Source organism: Malus sylvestris, chromosome 17 (genome assembly GCF_916048215.2).
Source record: "Malus sylvestris chromosome 17, drMalSylv7.2, whole genome shotgun sequence".
NCBI classification, from domain to species: Eukaryota; Viridiplantae; Streptophyta; class Magnoliopsida; order Rosales; family Rosaceae; genus Malus; species Malus sylvestris.
This window is the reverse complement of record NC_062276.1, coordinates 7,865,615-7,883,418: the sequence shown is the minus strand read 5'-3', so window position 1 is coordinate 7,883,418 and position 17,804 is coordinate 7,865,615. Positions and strand designations below refer to the sequence as shown.

Sequence of the window (17,804 nt, the reverse complement as noted above, 5' to 3'; positions counted from 1 at the left end):
ATTGCAACTTCTTCGAGAACTAGATCTTATAGCGTCAACAACTTGTATGGAGAAATTCCAAACCAAATATCGAACCTCACAAGTTTGGAAAGATTAGACCTCTCGAGAAATCATCTGCCCCAAAATCCCATCATCATCGTCCAGCCTCAATTTCTTGTTCACTGAGGTACCTTCGGTACGCAGACAGGACAAGACGGAACAAGACGGGACATGACGGAACGGAATGGGACGGGACAGAACGGAGGTTCTCTGTTATGTCTGGTACGAGTAGGACTGAAAGGACGGTTATTCCGTTCTACATTTGGTAAGCACATTAGAGCACAGAACTAAAAGATTAAATGACTAACTTACCCTTATTCCGTCTATTGTTTGATACAATATTTATACATTGGATAAAACGATTACAACAACTACCATCTCAACCAATTTTCAAGTCCTCATTTATCTCCACTCATTATATATTTCTCTTACAACAATCATCTCAGCAAATCCAACACTGTTGTTTCTATTAAAAATATCAACATTAATATATGAAAAAAAATGGCTTCTTCTTAGCAAATTGTAGGTGCTTCTCTGCACCTTGGAAATTACAAAACTTCCAATAACAAGTGCTTGACCCAAATTCCAGAGAAATCAGAAATCGTTAAATTTGGTATCCCATAAATCAGAAATCGTATAAATGCTTAACCCAAAATTTGATCAACTATTAACATAATCCAGAAATTATTCAATTTGATTAGAACTAATTGGCATCCCAGAAAACTCACAAATCCAGCCTCCCTTCACAGAGAGGAAGAACGCAAAGCACCCAACCCAGAACCCAATCAACTTCTGCAAACCCTCCAAAGTTATAAACCTTCGTAAGGAAAATCAAATCCCAAAAAATCAAATCTTTCAAGCTCACTGGTGTATGCATGACCAAAGTTTCGATTTGAAAACCTTGAATCGCCGAAGTTCTCTCGAAACGAAGCTATAGGGTTCTTCGATTGAAGGCCGAATCTGAGGTCTCATTCGAGATTCTGGGTTCAGGGTGAGGAGAGAGAGAAAGATTGGTGGTGGTTTGGACCGGTGGTGTGATCTTGCCGGTGCTTGGTGAGTGTAGGACACGATGCGGAGAAGAAAGCAGAGAAGGACGCACGTGAACAAAAAGAACGCAGTGAGAGGTTTGAGGGCTTTCAGGAGAGCACCTCATCAAGCAACCTTCCATGGCAGCGTTCTAGAGACTATGACATTAAGCAAGGACGAGGGAGGCAGGCGGTGGGAGTAAGCTGGGTTCGAGTTCGGATGGGTTTGCTGGGAATCTGGGATTGGGTTCGAGGAGGAGGGGTATTGCTGTCCAAAAAAAATATAATTTTGTGTTTCATGGGCCGGAACAAGTCCAGAGAAAAGGTGGAACGAAAAAATGGCTAAAATTCGATCCACATGACAGCACGTCTCACACAATTTGGCACACCAAACATAGAACAAGTGTGTTCCGTCCCATTTGTTCTGTCACATCTCATGTACCAAACGATACCTACAATAACCTTCAAGGTAAAATACATCCGGCACTCAAATCAAAGACTCGAATGCCACTACACAAGTGCTCTTTACCATAATAGTGGAAAGATGTTGAACTCTTGCATGAAAGCATGAGTTCAAACTCCATCAATGCCTAATCTAACCTCTAATCTAACAAAATTTATCGTTTGACAAAAAAAAATGGCACTGCATTTGAGGGGAGCCAAGGACTTTGTGGTCCCCAACTTCCAAACAAGCCAACAAATGAATACAAGTAATGATAACTATGCAACAAAAGCAGAATTAAGCATGAGACAAATATGTGAGAGATGCTACTCTCTTCTACGCCTTGAATGAGCTGCATAATACTGATTTTAGGTTATTATTTTCTAAATTGGTGTAAAAATAAATTTATATACTGAGAGTAGTTTAGGAAATAAATTTGAGATCAAAGAAATATTGATAGTTTGATTTAAAAAAGAGGTTATATGGGTCAAATAAAATTTTCCCTAAAGAATCACATGTATATTGGCTGGCCTTCAACCTCTCATTCAAGTGGTCAGTATTCAGTTTCTGAGCTCTACTTCCTCTTGGATGCAAGATAGATGCCTGATACTATGGCCGCCCCAGTCACCGCCACACCCATAGATTTAACGATTCTCCGGGTGGAAAAAACTGACCTTTCTGATGGAATTACCAAAAGATCCTTCACCTGCAATACATGGAAAAACACAGAGCATGGAGGTTTAGGGATAAATAATAAGCACTATGCAAACATAGCCAACAATACTTTACATCAAATTCGATGAAAAATGACGAAATTATCAACGAGAAATCAGAAAGCCAAGGTGGACCAGAAAACAAATCTAAGGTGCATGATAAGGAAAGGAACTGAATTGCCTGCATTATCACTTTCGACGGGTAGGGATATGATAGAACTAGATAGAATTTAATAAAAAGGAAGGATTCACCAACCACAACAGGCTGCTGCCAATGCTTCTTAATTCCTTGGAGGTGCCCCTTTCCCACTACTGCAACTACTGAACGATTCTCGCTCGCAATTCTCAGTAATGTTGATGACATGTACCTAAACACCCAACAGTTAAAAATCAGATCTACAAAATTATAAGAACTTGTGCAAACGTGGAGGTTGGAATTAGATCATTCAAAATACTTAAAAGTTTACATACACCAATCATCATCGCCACCATCACCATTTCTTACTATACATCTAATTAACTTGCAGTCTGGACTAACTTATCACTACTATAAACCCTTGTGGTCAAATTGTTAGTACCAACACATCAGGAAAAAGAAATGATGATAAAAGGGCAGAAAGGAACAAAATTAGAAGACATGGCATCATCTTTTGATCTTAGCATTAGTTCATAGAATAAATAACTCAGAAGACTTACTGATCTCGTTCATGTACGAGTGTTTCCATTAGAGTTGGGTACTCCTTGCTCATCTCTTGAATCACGAGAGTCAGCATGTCAACATCATCCATTTCCTTTAACTGAAGATACGCAAGAACAAGTCATTAATTAACGAAACTAAACATTAGCAGCACAGAAGGGGGTGGTTTCCTTTTAACAAATCAAGTAGACATTTACCATATTATTAAGAGCATCAGGGCTGGGTAGAAAGACTGCTTGAAAAAGCAAGGAATACAGCAGTTTTATCTTATGCCAAAGTGGCATTTTTGCCCACGTCCTTCGTATCGTAATCTGTTTCAGTCAGTGTAAAGTCATATCAAAGTAGTTCTTCACCAGGAAAATAATAGAGAGTCTGAAATACAGGTAGATATGACTACGGAAAGCAAGCTTGTACACGATGAGTTATTATAGCAGGGTCAGTGTAAAAAAGAATAAAGAAACATAAATGTGAGACAATTAACATGCAATCGATGATAGAATTTTGAAATTGCCTCCAAATTTGCAAGGAATGGAAATGAACGAGAACTTCAGGCATAAAGATTCTGAAAGTCTGGTTTACAGTTTCATCTAAAGAGAATCTTGACAACAAAAAAGACAAAGCTTAGCATTCGATTGGAAGAAATCTCATCATAATCAGCCTTCAAAATCAAAATGCACTTCCATTACACATCAAAATTACTTGGGAGCTAATAAATGTTTCTTCATCTAAACGGTGAAATGTAGCAGGGGTGGCAGAGGGCACGCTGCAATTGATAGATATCAGGGCACCAAAAAGATAAGGTATAATGTATTATACCTGCACTGGGCGATCACCAAGTATCACCCTACCGCCATACTTCATTGCTTCTTCATATGCTACACGAAACTCAGCACCGGGAAACACCTCAAGCCTACTTGAAACCTAGCAAAAAAAATTACACGAAAATTACACCACTTGAATATACTGAGAAAATATGGAAATTATGCTTACCATAGTTGGACAAAGTTGAAAACTTTCGGAATCATGAAAATAAAATAACTTCGCAAGGAAGGATATGAAAACATGCCTTGGCAAGGAACCAGCTGTAAACAATCCCAAAGGCATTATGCTTTTTCTTCCACATTTCGATCATTTCTCCCATTGTCGGTACCTGAGGAACTAAATGCATTGGTAATCATGCTTGGTTATTCGAAAATTAAGCGCAACCTGAACATAGATATTAGATTCAGACCTTCAAATTCTGAGGGGTGAGTGCAGTCACTCGACTCGAGCATAACTCCAAGAACACAACCTACATTCACCGCACGAAATGCATACACTTTATTATAATTTAACATAATTTCATGACATTGTTATTGAAATTAACTCAATATAAGCCTTATTAAGCAAGTTTAAAAATGGATGAAGCACCTGTGGTTTCAAATAGCTGATCACTGCTTCAACTTCTCTGCACGATTCCTACAATTCACGCACAAAACCAAAGACCAAAGCTTTCAATTCAAAATTTTTCACCAACCAAACATAAACCAGAAAAATCGAATTTTCCCACCAACCAAACAGGAATTGAATTGTCTTACCACCGAAACATGAGCCGTTCCAACCAGGTGCACGTCGCAAACGCCGCCCTCAGCCGTGGACTCACAAGTGAGCACGACGACGCTCCTCGACAGCTCCTCAGGAAGAAACCTCCTCTGTTCGGAACTCTCAGCCTCGGCGGTCGTCGAAACATTGTCGTCGTACTCGTCCCTCGGCGCATCGACACCGACGATGCTATCGGCCAAGTCCCCAATCGTAGGGTTCCCGACGTGGACAAAGTTTTCGGATGCCGCCGGGTCGGGCAAGGGTGATTCCGCATCCATCAGGAGCCGTATCGGGTCGCGCTGACGCGGACCGCCGGCGGTGGCAGTGGCTGCAAATCTGAGATTCCTTACGGTGGAGAATTGCGCGAGGGTGTTCGGAGAGCGGCGGGGAGAGAGGAAGACGTGGCGTGACTCGGGCGAGTAGAGTGTGGCGATCAGGCGAGTCGAGCGAATCATAACATCTTTGCCAAGAGACTGAACCGTACGTCACTGGAGAAATGGCTATATTGTTTTGATGGGACACGTGTACGGTCAATGATGAAGTATATATGTGTAAAGGGCTTCACTTCCTTGGTCTGCAACTTAGCTCCTACGCTTCCGATATTCTTTCCGATCGGCGCGATGGCGGAGAGGAAGCTGTGCGTTTTGTATCAGAGAGGGCCGTGCGCGCGGCAAAAATTTTTCATGTAATTAGGGATTCTTCCATCGTCAAATTAACATCCAAACTTAAAACTTTGTCATCTTAATTTTTGCAATTAGTGTTTTGTAGTCCAATTAAGCTTTGATATTTAATAAATTGAAAATTCAATTTGATTTAGCTGATCAATGAAATGAGAAGATGGAGTACGTTGCGCCTCTTGGATTTGATTACTCAGCAAATAGGAATGAGCAAGATGACAGTTGTAAACCCGCTCAAACTACAACATGACTCAGCTCACATGCACAACACGTGTAATAGTTAATGTTCATATAGCCTATGATCTAATCTTAGTTGTAAGAACAAAAAAACCCATTAATTTCAACATTTAAACAAAGTGTAATATGGACAATGCTTATATCCTTTGTACAATTCTAGGGTTTTGAGGGTTAGAAGGTATTCATCTCTCAATCTATAGCTCTCCAATTTATTTTTATTTTGGACTTTTGACTTTGGCATCGTTTATGTATTCAGTTGTGCTCTCTAGATCGCATATGTTTCCTCCCCTTCAACTGTAATCATTTTTTTTTTTGTCAACATACACTATTTTCTAATCGTAATATTTTATCATTGTTAATAAAATTAATTAGTTTGTAAAAAACTGTCTATTTATCAATCTACAAGGGGAACCATTTGAAAATTCACCTCGGGAATTTGAAAACTCAAGACCAAGTCTTGCAGCAGCAGATACTCCAACGCAGCGTGGTGATTGCGTTCTTTTCTTCTTCTCCTTTTTTTTCCCCTCTTTTTCCTCCTCATAAGATTTTTTTCTTGCAAACTATCAAACGCACCTAAACAATCTGAACACGAACGACAAAGGATACAAACAAAATGATACCAACCCAAAGCAGATTAAATTCTGAAGGATCAAACCTGCTCTGAAAATCAGAGTATGCTAACTAACATACAAACAAACTACGAAGATTTTTTTTGTTGACGGAAAAACAAAAAATAAGAATGTTGAGACGACTACAAATTGAATACTACATTATGGCTGACTTGTTATTCATACTAAACTATACGCTATATATAAATAGAGCACAAAACTTAAGAAACCCTAATTCGAGAATAGGCTAAACTTAAATCCTAAACTAACAAGCAAACCCAAATAATTACATAACTAATTTTCCAACAAAAAGTGCTTCTGCATTCGAATAAAAGAACCATCAACAAATCAAAAGTGCTCTTGACTGTTTGTCTTCAAAGTTTGAATTTTCTGCTATTCTTCACAAAAGAGTATGGAAGATGCTTTCTTACACATAGGAAAAGAAAGGAGATATTTGAATGCTATCATTTGCTCATCTGTCATGTTTTTTACCCTACGTTATAACAAGCGAATATAGGACGGGTGAAAAAATAAGATCGGTGAGTTGGAATGACAGCGCCACTTATATTTATTCACTTAAGTTGAGAGAGAACAAACTTTTAAGAGTTGTTGAGGTTTAATTTGAGTAAAGGATTTGGATTTGAGGTCTAAATTCAAATTTATTCTCTCTCAAGTCTCAACCATGAAAAAATTAGCTAATAATTACTTTGAGCTTAATCAGTCAGATTTTTATGATAAAATAGCCAAACCTTGGACAACAAGAAATAGTCGCATTGAGCTACTTGTACCAAGAGAAGGATTGGAAATACAACTGAGAAGTTTACTGGCCGGTCTTCGTTTTCTGTCGACACATCTGCTTACCGAGCTTCTCACATTTCCTCCAAATTTTTTTCACAAAATATTAGACCCCCACCCCTACCCCCACCACCACCGGCGGGGATGAAACTTGCGGTGTTAGGGGCGGACAGTGAGGCGATTGAAAATATTGGACCAAATGTTTGAAAAGTAGAGGTAAAGCAAAACAACCTGGGTAAAGCGAAAAATAACAAAGGCAGTTGCCCCTTGTTGGCAGCCTGGCGACTGCGAAAACACCCATTTGTCAGCCATTAAAACTTCACTCCAAGAGCTCCGGCCCCATTTCTTCTCTATAAGATCATTCACACCCATCATTCGATTCATGACCCCAACACCCCTTAAGTTGCTCTCCACCAGCTGGGTTTTAGATATTTGTGCACAAATCTTGGCACGTGGAATGGGGATCCCCACCATTTGTCGGAACTAAGCTCCACCCAAAGGTGTGGGGTATTTTTCCACAAATCTTGACATGTAGAATGGGGATCCCCACCATTTGTGGTGAACTGAGTTTGACACAGTTTTGCCTTTTGTTCATAATTTCTCAAAGCAATTGCACAAAAAGCAAGGAAAATAGGGAATTAAAATAGGAATCATGAAAAATGGGTGAAGGGTTTTTACTTGGAAAACGGAAGAGATCGAAGAATTCCATGCCTTGCCACGATATCCAGATTTGACATGAGCCGCCAAGCGCTCAGCGACAGTGGCTACTCAATAGGAGTTAGCAAAGCCCTAATCTCCATTGTGGATGTAAATTTCTTCCTCCTTGATCTTGGACAATTTTGCACCTACAAAACAATTAACACCTTAGGTTAAGGCCAAGAGCCTCACGCGCCCACGATGAATGGGGGGGGCTTTGGCCGAAGAACCTCCGATGCCAAAGTTAGAATTTAGAGAGAAATAGTGTTTAGAGAATTTTGGGATTTTTGCCAAAGTGTTGGAATTGGCTTTTTTGGTGAGAATGAGAGTATATTTATAGGGATAGGAGGTGGCTAGGGTTTTTTGGGTTTAATTTAGGTTTAATTAGGAGTTACAAAATTGATTATTTGTATAAATGGGATAATAAAATGGAGAAAAGTGAAAAAGGTTAGGAAAAGGGAGGTGGATTAGGTTTTGAATGGGGATAGCCGGCCATGTGGTGTTTTTGGGTTGAATTGGATGTGTTTTGTGGTTATTTGGATATAATGGATGGTTTAATTGACAATTAATGGGTTAATTAGGCAATAAACCCATTAATTAGCCAATTAACATAATTTAAAAGGAATGTGTTTGGGAATTACCTTGTAGAAAGGATTTGATGAGATGGACTTTGAATTGTTACCTATTTTGGGCACTTCTGTCTTGATTGAAAGAGGGTTACCCGCTGCTTGCGTGTAGGAACCTCCTTGTACTGCAAGGGTATTTTTGTCATTTTTGTCCAAAAATCCACGTGTCGCCTTGAGAATATTTTTGGCTCCACACTCATGACTCACAAACACCCACACGCGCCTCTCTCTCTCCCCTTCCTTTGCGACCTCTCTCTCCAATAAAGGGCATTCTAGTATTTTCATGTCAAGTTTTGGTTAGAATTATATTTGACTTGAGCCGCTCAGCAACGGCAACTACTCAATAGGAGTTAGCGAAGCCCTACTGCCCCATGACTTACAAACACCCACACACGCCTCTCTCTCTCTCTCTCTCTCTCTCTCTCTCTCTCTCTCTCTCTCTCTCTCCAATAAAAGGCATTATAGTATTTTCAGCAATTATGTGGCCTCACAATGAGCTACCAATTATGTGGTTGAAATTCGCCTTTGGTGAATATAGAACTTAGAACCTCTCACTTACAAATAAAGAGGAATACAACTAGACTGTAGTACTAAGTGACAATGATATTGTTAATTAGTTAACATATGAGAATTAGTCATATATGCCCACTTCAAGCACGACTCTAGTTGATTTCAATCCACTAAGATCATGACTGTAGGGATCAGTGGAGTCAGTTTTAATGTGAGTTTAAGGGACTAAATCCTTGCATTCCATCTATGAAAGGCACCCGAGTGGCAATAAGTTAGAAGATCACTAAACTAAGAGTTGGAGGAGCTTTCAGTTTTGCTATGCTGCCAGAAACCTTTGTTAGACGATCATGGCTTTTTACATACGGTCACCCTGAATGGTGATCAGAAATATTAACAAGCTTTACTTGCTCTTGGATGCAAAATAGATACCTGATACAATGGCTGCCACAGTCACCGCCACGCCCATAGATTTAAGGATTCTCCTGGTGGAAGAACCCGGCTTTTTTGATGGACTTACCATGAGATCCTCCAGCTGCAATACATGGAAAAACACAGAGCATGGAAGTTTGGAGATAAAGAAGTACTATCCAAACATAGCCAACAATATTTCAGGTCCAATTTGATGAAAAATGACAAGAAATTATAAACAAGAAATTGGATAACCAAGGCAGACCAGAAAACACATCCGCCTGCATAATCACTTCCGAGATGTAGGGATATGATACAACTAAATACAATGTAATAAAAAGGAAGGAATCACCAACCACAACAGGCTGCTGCCAATGCTTCTTAATCCCTTGGAGGTGCCCCTTTCGCACTACTGCAACTACTGAACGATGCTTGCTGGCAATTTTCAGTAATTTTGATGACATGTACCTAAACATCAACAGTTAAAAATCAGATCTACAAAATTATATGAATTTATGCAAACCTTTACCCTCTCCAACCATCACAAGCATACGTGGAGGTTGCAAATAGATCACTCAAAACACTTAACATACGCCGATCATCATCACCACCATCACTATTTCTTACTATACATCTAATTAACTTGCAGTCTGGAGACAAGAGCTTATTACTATTATAAACCTTTGTGGTCAAATTGATAGTACCAACACATCAGGAAAAAAAATGATGATAAAAGGTCGGAAAGTAACAAAATTTGATAAAATGGCATCATCTTTTGATCTTAGCATTAGTTCATAGAATAAATATTCAGAAGACTTACCGATCTCGCTCATGTACGAATGTTTCAATTAGAGTTGGGTATTTCTTGCCCATCTCTTGAATGAAAATCATTACGTCATCATCATCCATTTTCTCTAACTGAAAATACGCAAGAACAAATCATTAATTAATGAAACTATACATTAGAAGAAAAGTGGTTTCCTTTCAACAAATCAAGTGCATGTTTACCGGAAGAAAAGCAAGGAATACAGCAGTTTTATCTTATGCCAAAGTGGCATCATTGCCCGCGTCCTTCCTACCGTAATCTTTTTCAGTCAGTGTAAATTCATATCAAAGTAGTTCTTCACAAGGAACATAATACAAAGTCTGGCATCCAGGAAGATATGGTACAAAAAGCCAGCTTGTAAATGATGAGCTATTAAGCAGGGTCAGCGTATAAAAGAATAAGGAATCATAAAAGTGGGACAATTTTTATTTATTTTTTATTTTTTTGTTTTTATGTTTTTTGAGTTCAAAAGTGGGACAATTAACAGGCAATAAATAATATAATTTTGAAATTGCCCCCAAATTTGCAAGGAATGAACATGATAGAGAACTTCAAGCATAAACATTCCGAAAGTCTGGTTTACGGTTTCATCTAGAGAGTATCTTGACATAAAAAATGATAAAGCTATAGCCCTCGATTGGAAGAAATCTCATCGTAATCACCCTTCAAAATAAAAATGCACTTTCAACACACATCAAAATTACATTAAAGCTAATAAATGTTTCTTCATATAAAGGCGGAATCTAGCAGGGGTGGCATAGGGCAGGCGGCAATTCATAGAGGGCACCAAAACTATAAGGTACAATGTATTATACCTGCACTGGGCGATCACCAAGTATCACCTTACCGCCATACTTCCTTGCTTCTTCATATGCTACAGCAAACTCAGAACCGGGAAACACCTCAAGCTCACTTAAAACCTAGCAGAAATTTACACGAAAATTACACTGCTTGAATTTATTGAGAACATTGTGGAAATTATGATTAGTATAGTTGGAACAAAGATGATAACTCTCTGAACTTACTATAGTAAAATAACTTTGGAGGATTTGAAAACATGCCTTGGAAAAAATCCCACCATAAATTTCAAAGGCGTTATGATTTTTCTTCCACATTTCGATCATTTCTTCCATTGTCAGTTCCTGAGGAACTAAATGCATTGGTAATCATGTTCGGTTATTCGAAAATTAAGTGCAACCTGATCATAGATTCGGACCTTCAAATCCTTCAAATTTGGAGGGGTGAGTGCAGCCACTCGACTCGAGCATAACTTCAAGAACACAACCTACATTCACCGCACGAAATGCATACACTTCATCATAATTTAACATAATTTCATGACATTGTTATTGGAATTAACTCAATACAAGCCTTATTAAGTACGTTTAAAAATGGATTAAGCACCTCCGGTTTCAAATGTCTGATCACTGCTTCCACTTCTCTGCACGATTTCTACAATTCACACACAAAACCAAAGACCAAAGCTTTCAATTTCAAATTTTCTCACCAACCAGACTTAAACCAGAAAATTCGAATTTTCTTACTAACCAAACAGGCATTGAGTTATCTTACCGCCAAAATGTGACACGTTCCCACCAGGCACACGTCACAAACACCGCCCTTTGCAGTGAACTTACAAGTAAGCGCAACCAAGTTCCATAACGGGTCGCTCTGACACTGTTGGAAGTTCAAATAAAAACATTATTTCAATGTTGGTGGGCTGCTAGCTGTTTCTTTTGACTCATACTTTCTGCACTTGTCCAAATTAATGCTTCTCTTTTGTGCTAGCCGAAATATGGTTGTAAACCACTAGTATAAAGTAGTGTGTGCGTGTGTTCAATAGTCTAAAACTGCTGCAAGTAAAGACTTTGAACCTCTTTATTTTATTTTGCATAGATAGTTTTCCACTAGCTAAGTCTAGAAAGTCTTTGTTTGCATTTGTTTATGAAAACCACTTGTGTGGTTCTCTTGCTTTTGCAAGTATAAGAAGGCCTTCCGTAAGGCTCTTTGTAATTCCATTCCATATTTCAGCAATAGAGTTGAAACTCTTTTAATATATCAAGTACTTGTCTCTTTAAGAAGCTTGCTGTTTTTTCTTTCTATCGGTCCATTTTCAAAGAGAGTAAAAGAGAGAAAGGTGTGATAGAGTTAGAAAACCTATCACCCACATAATTGGTATTGAGTTTGTAAACTTTTAAATACCAACAATTGGTATAAGAGCCAGAATACCATTCTGGCAAGTGCAGCAGTTATGGCGTCCAACTTAGTGCAGCTCCAGGTTCCCACATTGAAGAAAGGAAATTATGAAAGATGGTGCATCCAATTCAAAGCATTGTTTGGATCACAAGAGCTATGGGAAGTTGTCAGTAATGGGTATGTTGTACCCACTGCCGATCAAGAAGCCGCATATACTGCAGAACAAAGGAACACTCTCAAGGACTTACGAAAGAAGGACCAGAAGGCGCTGTATCTTCTATACCAGGGTCTAAAAGATTCAACGTTCGAGAAGGTTGCAGAAGCAACAACGAGCAAGCAAGTATGGGACACACTCAGTACAATCTACAAAGGAGTAGATCGAGTCAAGAAAGTGAGGTTATAGTCACTTCGAGCAGATTTTGAAACTGCTCACATGAATGAAGGGGAGAGCATCTCCGACTATCACTCAAGGCTCATTGTGATAGTAAATCAAATGAGGATAAATGGCGAGAGACTCGATGAAGTACGAGTTGTGGAGAAGATACTCCGGTCACTCACATCTAAGTTTGAGCATGTGGTAACTGCCATTGAGGAATCCAAGGATTTGGAGGCGATGAGCGCAGATGAGCTACTAGAATCCCTCCTAGTTCACGAGCAACGCATTCAGAAGAATGCAAGCCCCACAACGCTAGAGCAAGCTTTGGAGTCAAAGTTGAATATTGACAAACCAAATGGAGGTCGTGGGCAGTGGAACTCACGTCGTGGGAATTCATCCAACCGTAGTCGAGGACGAGCCCGAGGAAGAGGTCGAGGCTATGCACAAAATCGAGCTCAGTCTCAGGAGTGGAGATCTACTCGAGGAAAGGCACATATCCAGTGTCACAGTTGCAAGCAATATGGACATTATGCCAATGAATGTTCATTTAAAAATGGTGAGCATGTCAACATGGCAGAATCAAGTGGAAATGTTGGTGAGGAATTTACAGTCTTACTAGCACACCATGATTCCAGTAGCCAACAAGATGTTTGGTATTTGGACTCTGGTGCAAGCAACTATATGTGTGGAAAGAAAGAGTTTTTTGCCGAACTCAAAGATGGGCCTTATGGATCTGTGAGTCTTGGTGACTCCTCAAAGTTGCCAGTTGAAGGCAAAGGAAAGATCAAAATCATCCAGAAGGATGGTAGAGAAGAATACATCTTCGATACCTACTACATACCAGGTATGAAGAGCAACATTCTGAGCATTGGTCAACTGCTCCAGAAAGGGTATATTATACATATGGAGGATATGTTTCTCACTCTCAGGAATGCAAGGAGAAAACTTATTGCACGTGTTCAAATGTCAAAGAACCGAATGTTCCCGTTGAAGTTGAACACAAAGATTGGGAGTTGCAACATCGGTGTAATGGAAGATGAGTCATGGAAATGGCATCTTCGGTTTGGCCATCTTCATTTCAATGGCCTAAAGTTGCTGTCAAGTGGAGGAATGGTTCGTGGTCTACCCCAGATTGAAGCCACACGCCAAGTATGTGAAGGTTGTGTTCTTGGTAAGCAAACACGGCTCTCATTCCCTCTTAGTGATGCATGGAGAGCAAAAGCACCACTGCAGTTGGTACATACGGATATATGTGGTCCGTTAGATCCTATGTCCTATGGAGGTAATAGGTATTTTATTACCTTCATTGATGATTTCAGTAGGAAGACTTGGGTCTATTTTCTCAAGGAGAAGTCAGCTGCCCTAAAAGTTTTCAAGGAGTTCAAGGCACTCACAGAGGCTGAAAGCAACCACAAGCTTGTGGCTGTGAGATCAGATAGAGGTGGAGAGTACACCTCCAATGCTTTCCAAGCATACTGCAAGGAGCAAGGAATTAGGCATCAACTGACTACTGCCTATACCCCACAGCAAAATGGGATAGCCGAAAGAAAGAATCGAACCATCCTTGACATGACAAGGTCCATGCTTAAGGAAAAGAATTTGCCAAAAGAATTGTGGGCAGAAGCTGTAGCTTGTTCGATTTATTTGTTGAATCGATGTCCAACAAAGAGTGTCAAGAGGATGACACCACAAGAGGCTTGGAGTGGATACAAGCCGAATGTTGCACACCTAAGAGTTTTTGGGTGTGTTGCATATGCTCAGGTTCCAGAAGCCAAGAGGAGGAAACTCGATGATCGAGGTGAAAAATGTGTGTTTGTGGGCTATAGTGAAGAGTCCAAGGCATATAAGCTCTACAACCCACTAACTGGAAAATTAGTGGTTAGTAGAGATGTTATCTTCAGTGAGGAAGATGCATGGAAGTGGAACAACAAAGAAGTCAGTAAAGAGAAGATTGTTTCCACTAATTTTGAAGAACCAGAAGTTGTACCACCTGTCGAGCAACAGCCTGCTCAAATAACCACAACAACTCCAGTGCACAGAATTGCAAGGAGTGGTCCTACATCCAGTGAGGAAAGCAGATCATCAACTCTAGTGAGGCTAAGAAGTCTCACTGAGATATATGGACAAGAAGAAGAAGAAGAAACCAATTTTTTCTGCTTGTACGCAGACCATGAGCCTCTCTCATTCAATGAAGCTGTGGAAGAAGATCGTTGGAGAATAGCCATGGAGGAAGAAATCCATGCCATCGAGAAGAATGACACTTGGGAGTTGACAAAGCTCCCACCAAATCAGAAGGCTATTGGTGTCAAGTAGGTGTACAAGATCAAAATCACTGCAGATGGGAGTGTGGATCGATACAAATCAAGGCTTGTAGTAAAGGGTTACAAACAGAAGTATGGAGTGGACTATGATGAAGTCTATGCTCCAGTTGCAAGACTTGACACGGTAAGATTGCTAATCTCTCTCGCCGCTCATCATAAATGGAAAATTTATCAACTAGATGTCAAGTCAGCCTTCCTTAATGGAGTTCTTGAGGAAGAAGTGTACATGGAACAACCAGAAGGCTTCCAAGTACAAGGAGAAGAAGAAAAAGTGTATCGTTTGAAGAAGGCTTTGTATGGCCTCAAGCAAGCACCACGAGCTTGGAACTCAAGGATTGATAACTACCTTCACCAAAATGGATTTCAGAAATGTCCATACGAGCATTCAGTTTACATGAAAAATGGTACAAAAGGGGAGTTCTTAATTATTTGTCTCTATGTAGATGACTTGTTGTTTACAGGAAACAATGAAGCAATGTTCTATGAGTTCAAGCAATCCATGTTCAGTGAATTTGAGATGATTGACAATGGATTAATGTCATACTTTCTTGGCATAGAGGTGAAGCAAGAAAGTGATGGTATCTACATCTCTCAACAAAAGTACATGAGAGATATATTGGAGAAGTTCAATATGGACAAGTGCAATGTTGTCAACACTCCAGTTGCAACTGGATTGAAACTGTCCAAGGAAGGAGAAGGTGAGCTTGTAAACTCAACCGTGTACAAAAGCCTCGTTGGAAGCTTGAGGTACCTTACAATCACAAGACCGGATATAGTTTATGGTGTTGGACTCGTGAGTCGATACATGGAAACACCAAAGGAGTCTCATTGGCTGGCTGCCAAGAGAATTTTGAGGTACATAAGAGGCACTCTAAACTATGGTCTGTTTTATAATTTTGGTGAAGATGCAAAATTATTTGGTTATTCAGATAGTGATTGGGGAGGTGACCAAGATGAAAGAAAAAGCACAACTGGCTATGTGTTTTTTTTCTAGGATCAACAGTTTTCTCATGGACTTCAAAGAAGCAATCAATTATTGCTCTGTCATCGTGTGAAGCCGAGTACGTTGCTGCAGCCTCAACTGTGTGTGAGGCAATTTGGTTAAGAAATCTGTTGAAATCTTTGTGTTATCCACAAGTGGAATCTACTGTGATTCATGTGGATAACATGTCTGCAATCAAGCTTGCAAAGAATCCTGTTCAACATGGAAGGAGCAAGCACATCGATACCAGGTTCCATTTTCTGAGGGATCATGTGAAGCAAAAGACAATTGAGCTTATCTATTGTCATACCAAGGAACAAGTGGCTGACATCTTCACAAAGCCATTGCCAATTGAATCATTCCGGCTGCTGCGTGACATGCTAGGAATGAAGGCGTTTTGATTTGAGGGGGAGTGTTGGAAGTTCAAATAAAAACATTATTTCAATGTTAGTGGGCTGCTAGCTGTTTCTTTTGACTCATACTTCCTGCACTTGCCCAAATTAATGCTTCTCTTTTGTGCTAGCCGAAATATGGTTGTAAACCACTAGTATAAAGTAGTGTGTGTGTGTGTTCAATAGTCTAAAACTGCTGCAAGTAAAGACTTTGAACCTCTTTATTTTATTTTGCATAGATAGTTTTCCACTAGCTAAGTCTAGAAAGTCTTTGTTTGCATTTGTTTATGAAAACCACTTGTGTGGTTCTCTTGCTTTTGCAAGTATAAGAAGGCCTTCCGTAAGGCTCTTTGTAATTCCATTCCATATTTCAGCAATAGAGTTGAAACTCTTTTAATATATCAAGTACTTGTCTCTTTAAGAAGCTTGCTGTTTTTTCTTTCTATCGGTCCATTTTCAAAGAGAGTAAAAGAGAGAAAGGTGTGATAGAGTTAGAAAACCTATCACCCACATAATTGGTATTGAGTTTGTAAACTTTTAAATACCAACAGACACAAACTGATAAAAAGTTGGTGGCCCATCCTAGAGGATTCCCATTTAAGGGTTTTATATGGGGCTAGAAAAGTAATGGATATAACACATTTTAGAGTTTCGAGAAACCTTTGAGGTTTTATTAAAGAATATCTCCTAATTGGGGTTATATCTTTCGGACTCTATATGAGGCTATATATATTTATTTATGTAGTAATTTAATTAAGTGATAATTTGTTTGTGTGTGTTAGCTTTTCTTAAATTGATTTTTGGACGTGCTATCTTAAATTTTTTTTTTAACCCTTCAACCTAAAAAGTTCAAATTGTGACAAAGTTAGATTTAATCACTTATGAATCATTTGTTGGATTAGATTCCCTTATCTCAATCTCATCTGTTGAAAGAAACAAACCTCCATTTTGCCCTATAAAATAATTTGATTTTCACATATAACACAACAATTTACCTAGCACCAATTGGTAAATTAGTATCATACAATTTTGAAAAAAAATATTTGAAAATTTCACCCATCAATGCTTATGAACGTTAAATCAATTTGAAATTTTCATTCTTAAGGAATTTAAAACAATCATTAATTAGCGAAATTGCAAGAAAAATAAGTAAGAAAAAAGAATTAAAAACATAATAAAAAGAGAGTATAAGTGTATTCGCAAGTGGATAGAGAGTGATAAAATTTTGCTTACATGGGTTGCTACTTTTTTAGTGGGACCCACTGTTTTTTGGAGGTAGATGTAGCCCGATTTTATGCTACCCAAGAAGGGAAGTTGCTAGCCCCAGTGGTGGATCTAGCCCCATTTTCCGGCTCATTGGGGATGAAATTTCTCGCTAAGGCTAGAAATTTGGTAGCCTCATGGAAGATAAGGCCATCTCTAACCGATGGCTGGCCAGATGGCTCGTTTTAGCCCTCTAGCCCTTCAAGATTCTCCAAGATATTAATATTTTAATGAACAGTACATGGTCATATTTGCATCCGTCTCCAACCGAGGGCCAGAGGGTCAGAGGACTCGTTTTAGCCATGTCACAAAAAACCGTCTCCAACCAAGGGCCAAAGGGCCAAACATAATTTATTATTTAAAAACTACAACTTAAATGTTTTTTAAAATGTTG

The 17,804-nt window shown here is 39.2% G+C and overlaps 3 protein-coding genes and 1 non-coding gene across 4 annotated transcripts; 1 reads left to right on the top strand and 3 right to left on the bottom strand.

Annotated features, from left to right (window-relative positions):
• Positions 1-1,894: 1,894 nt before the first annotated feature.
• LOC126610231 (uncharacterized) lies at positions 1,895-5,114 on the bottom strand. Its single transcript, XM_050278231.1, has 9 exons — positions 4,494-5,114; positions 4,327-4,374; positions 4,148-4,207; positions 3,983-4,066; positions 3,733-3,837; positions 3,114-3,227; positions 2,916-3,016; positions 2,476-2,587; positions 1,895-2,212 (listed from the first exon to the last, which is right to left on the bottom strand). The coding sequence occupies exons 1-9, from the start codon at positions 4,950-4,952 to the stop codon at positions 2,081-2,083; spliced, it is 1,215 nt and encodes a 404-aa protein (XP_050134188.1). The 5' UTR covers positions 4,953-5,114; the 3' UTR covers positions 1,895-2,080.
• On the bottom strand, positions 5,051-9,282 carry LOC126610233 (uncharacterized). The gene is made up of 4 exons (XM_050278233.1): positions 9,076-9,282; positions 5,839-5,993; positions 5,344-5,413; positions 5,051-5,132 (listed from the first exon to the last, which is right to left on the bottom strand). The coding sequence occupies exons 1-4, from the start codon at positions 9,164-9,166 to the stop codon at positions 5,086-5,088; spliced, it is 363 nt and encodes a 120-aa protein (XP_050134190.1). The 5' UTR covers positions 9,167-9,282; the 3' UTR covers positions 5,051-5,085.
• LOC126612740 (small nucleolar RNA snoR109) lies at positions 6,820-6,896 on the top strand. Its single transcript, XR_007619301.1, has one exon. It is a non-coding gene; the product is annotated as a small nucleolar RNA snoR109 (small nucleolar RNA).
• On the bottom strand, positions 9,255-11,904 carry LOC126611739 (uncharacterized). Its single transcript, XM_050280115.1, has 8 exons — positions 11,836-11,904; positions 11,453-11,557; positions 11,285-11,332; positions 11,097-11,165; positions 10,942-11,022; positions 10,696-10,800; positions 9,875-9,972; positions 9,255-9,522 (listed from the first exon to the last, which is right to left on the bottom strand). The coding sequence occupies exons 1-8, from the start codon at positions 11,902-11,904 to the stop codon at positions 9,255-9,257; spliced, it is 843 nt and encodes a 280-aa protein (XP_050136072.1).
• Between the last annotated feature and the right edge of the window lie 5,900 nt (positions 11,905-17,804).

Bases quoted from the DNA above. Each gene is read 5' to 3' on its own strand.
- LOC126610233 (XM_050278233.1), bottom strand. From the start codon at position 9,166: ATGGTAAGTCCATCAAAAAAGCCGGGTTCTTCCACCAGGAGAATCCTT. The intron at 5,994-9,075 runs GTATCTATTTTG...GTTCGTGTTCAG, and splicing joins TGTGGCAGCCATTGTATCAG to ATTGTTTAGGTGCGTTTGAT. The intron at 5,414-5,838 runs GTGAATTTTCAA...GTCATGTTGTAG, and splicing joins TGAGTTTTCAAATTCCCGAG to TTTGAGCGGGTTTACAACTG.
- LOC126610231 (XM_050278231.1), bottom strand. From the start codon at position 4,952: ATGATTCGCTCGACTCGCCTGATCGCCACACTCTACTCGCCCGAGTCA. The intron at 4,208-4,326 runs GTGCTTCATCCA...CGGTGAATGTAG, and splicing joins TCAGCTATTTGAAACCACAG to GTTGTGTTCTTGGAGTTATG. The intron at 3,228-3,732 runs GTATAATACATT...TGACTGAAACAG, and splicing joins TTGGTGATCGCCCAGTGCAG to ATTACGATACGAAGGACGTG.
- LOC126611739 (XM_050280115.1), bottom strand. From the start codon at position 11,904: ATGGAATGGAATTACAAAGAGCCTTACGGAAGGCCTTCTTATACTTGC. The intron at 11,023-11,096 runs GTCCGAATCTAT...TTAGTTCCTCAG, and splicing joins CAAATTTGAAGGATTTGAAG to GAACTGACAATGGAAGAAAT. The intron at 9,973-10,695 runs GTATAATACATT...GCGTATTTTCAG, and splicing joins TTGGTGATCGCCCAGTGCAG to TTAGAGAAAATGGATGATGA.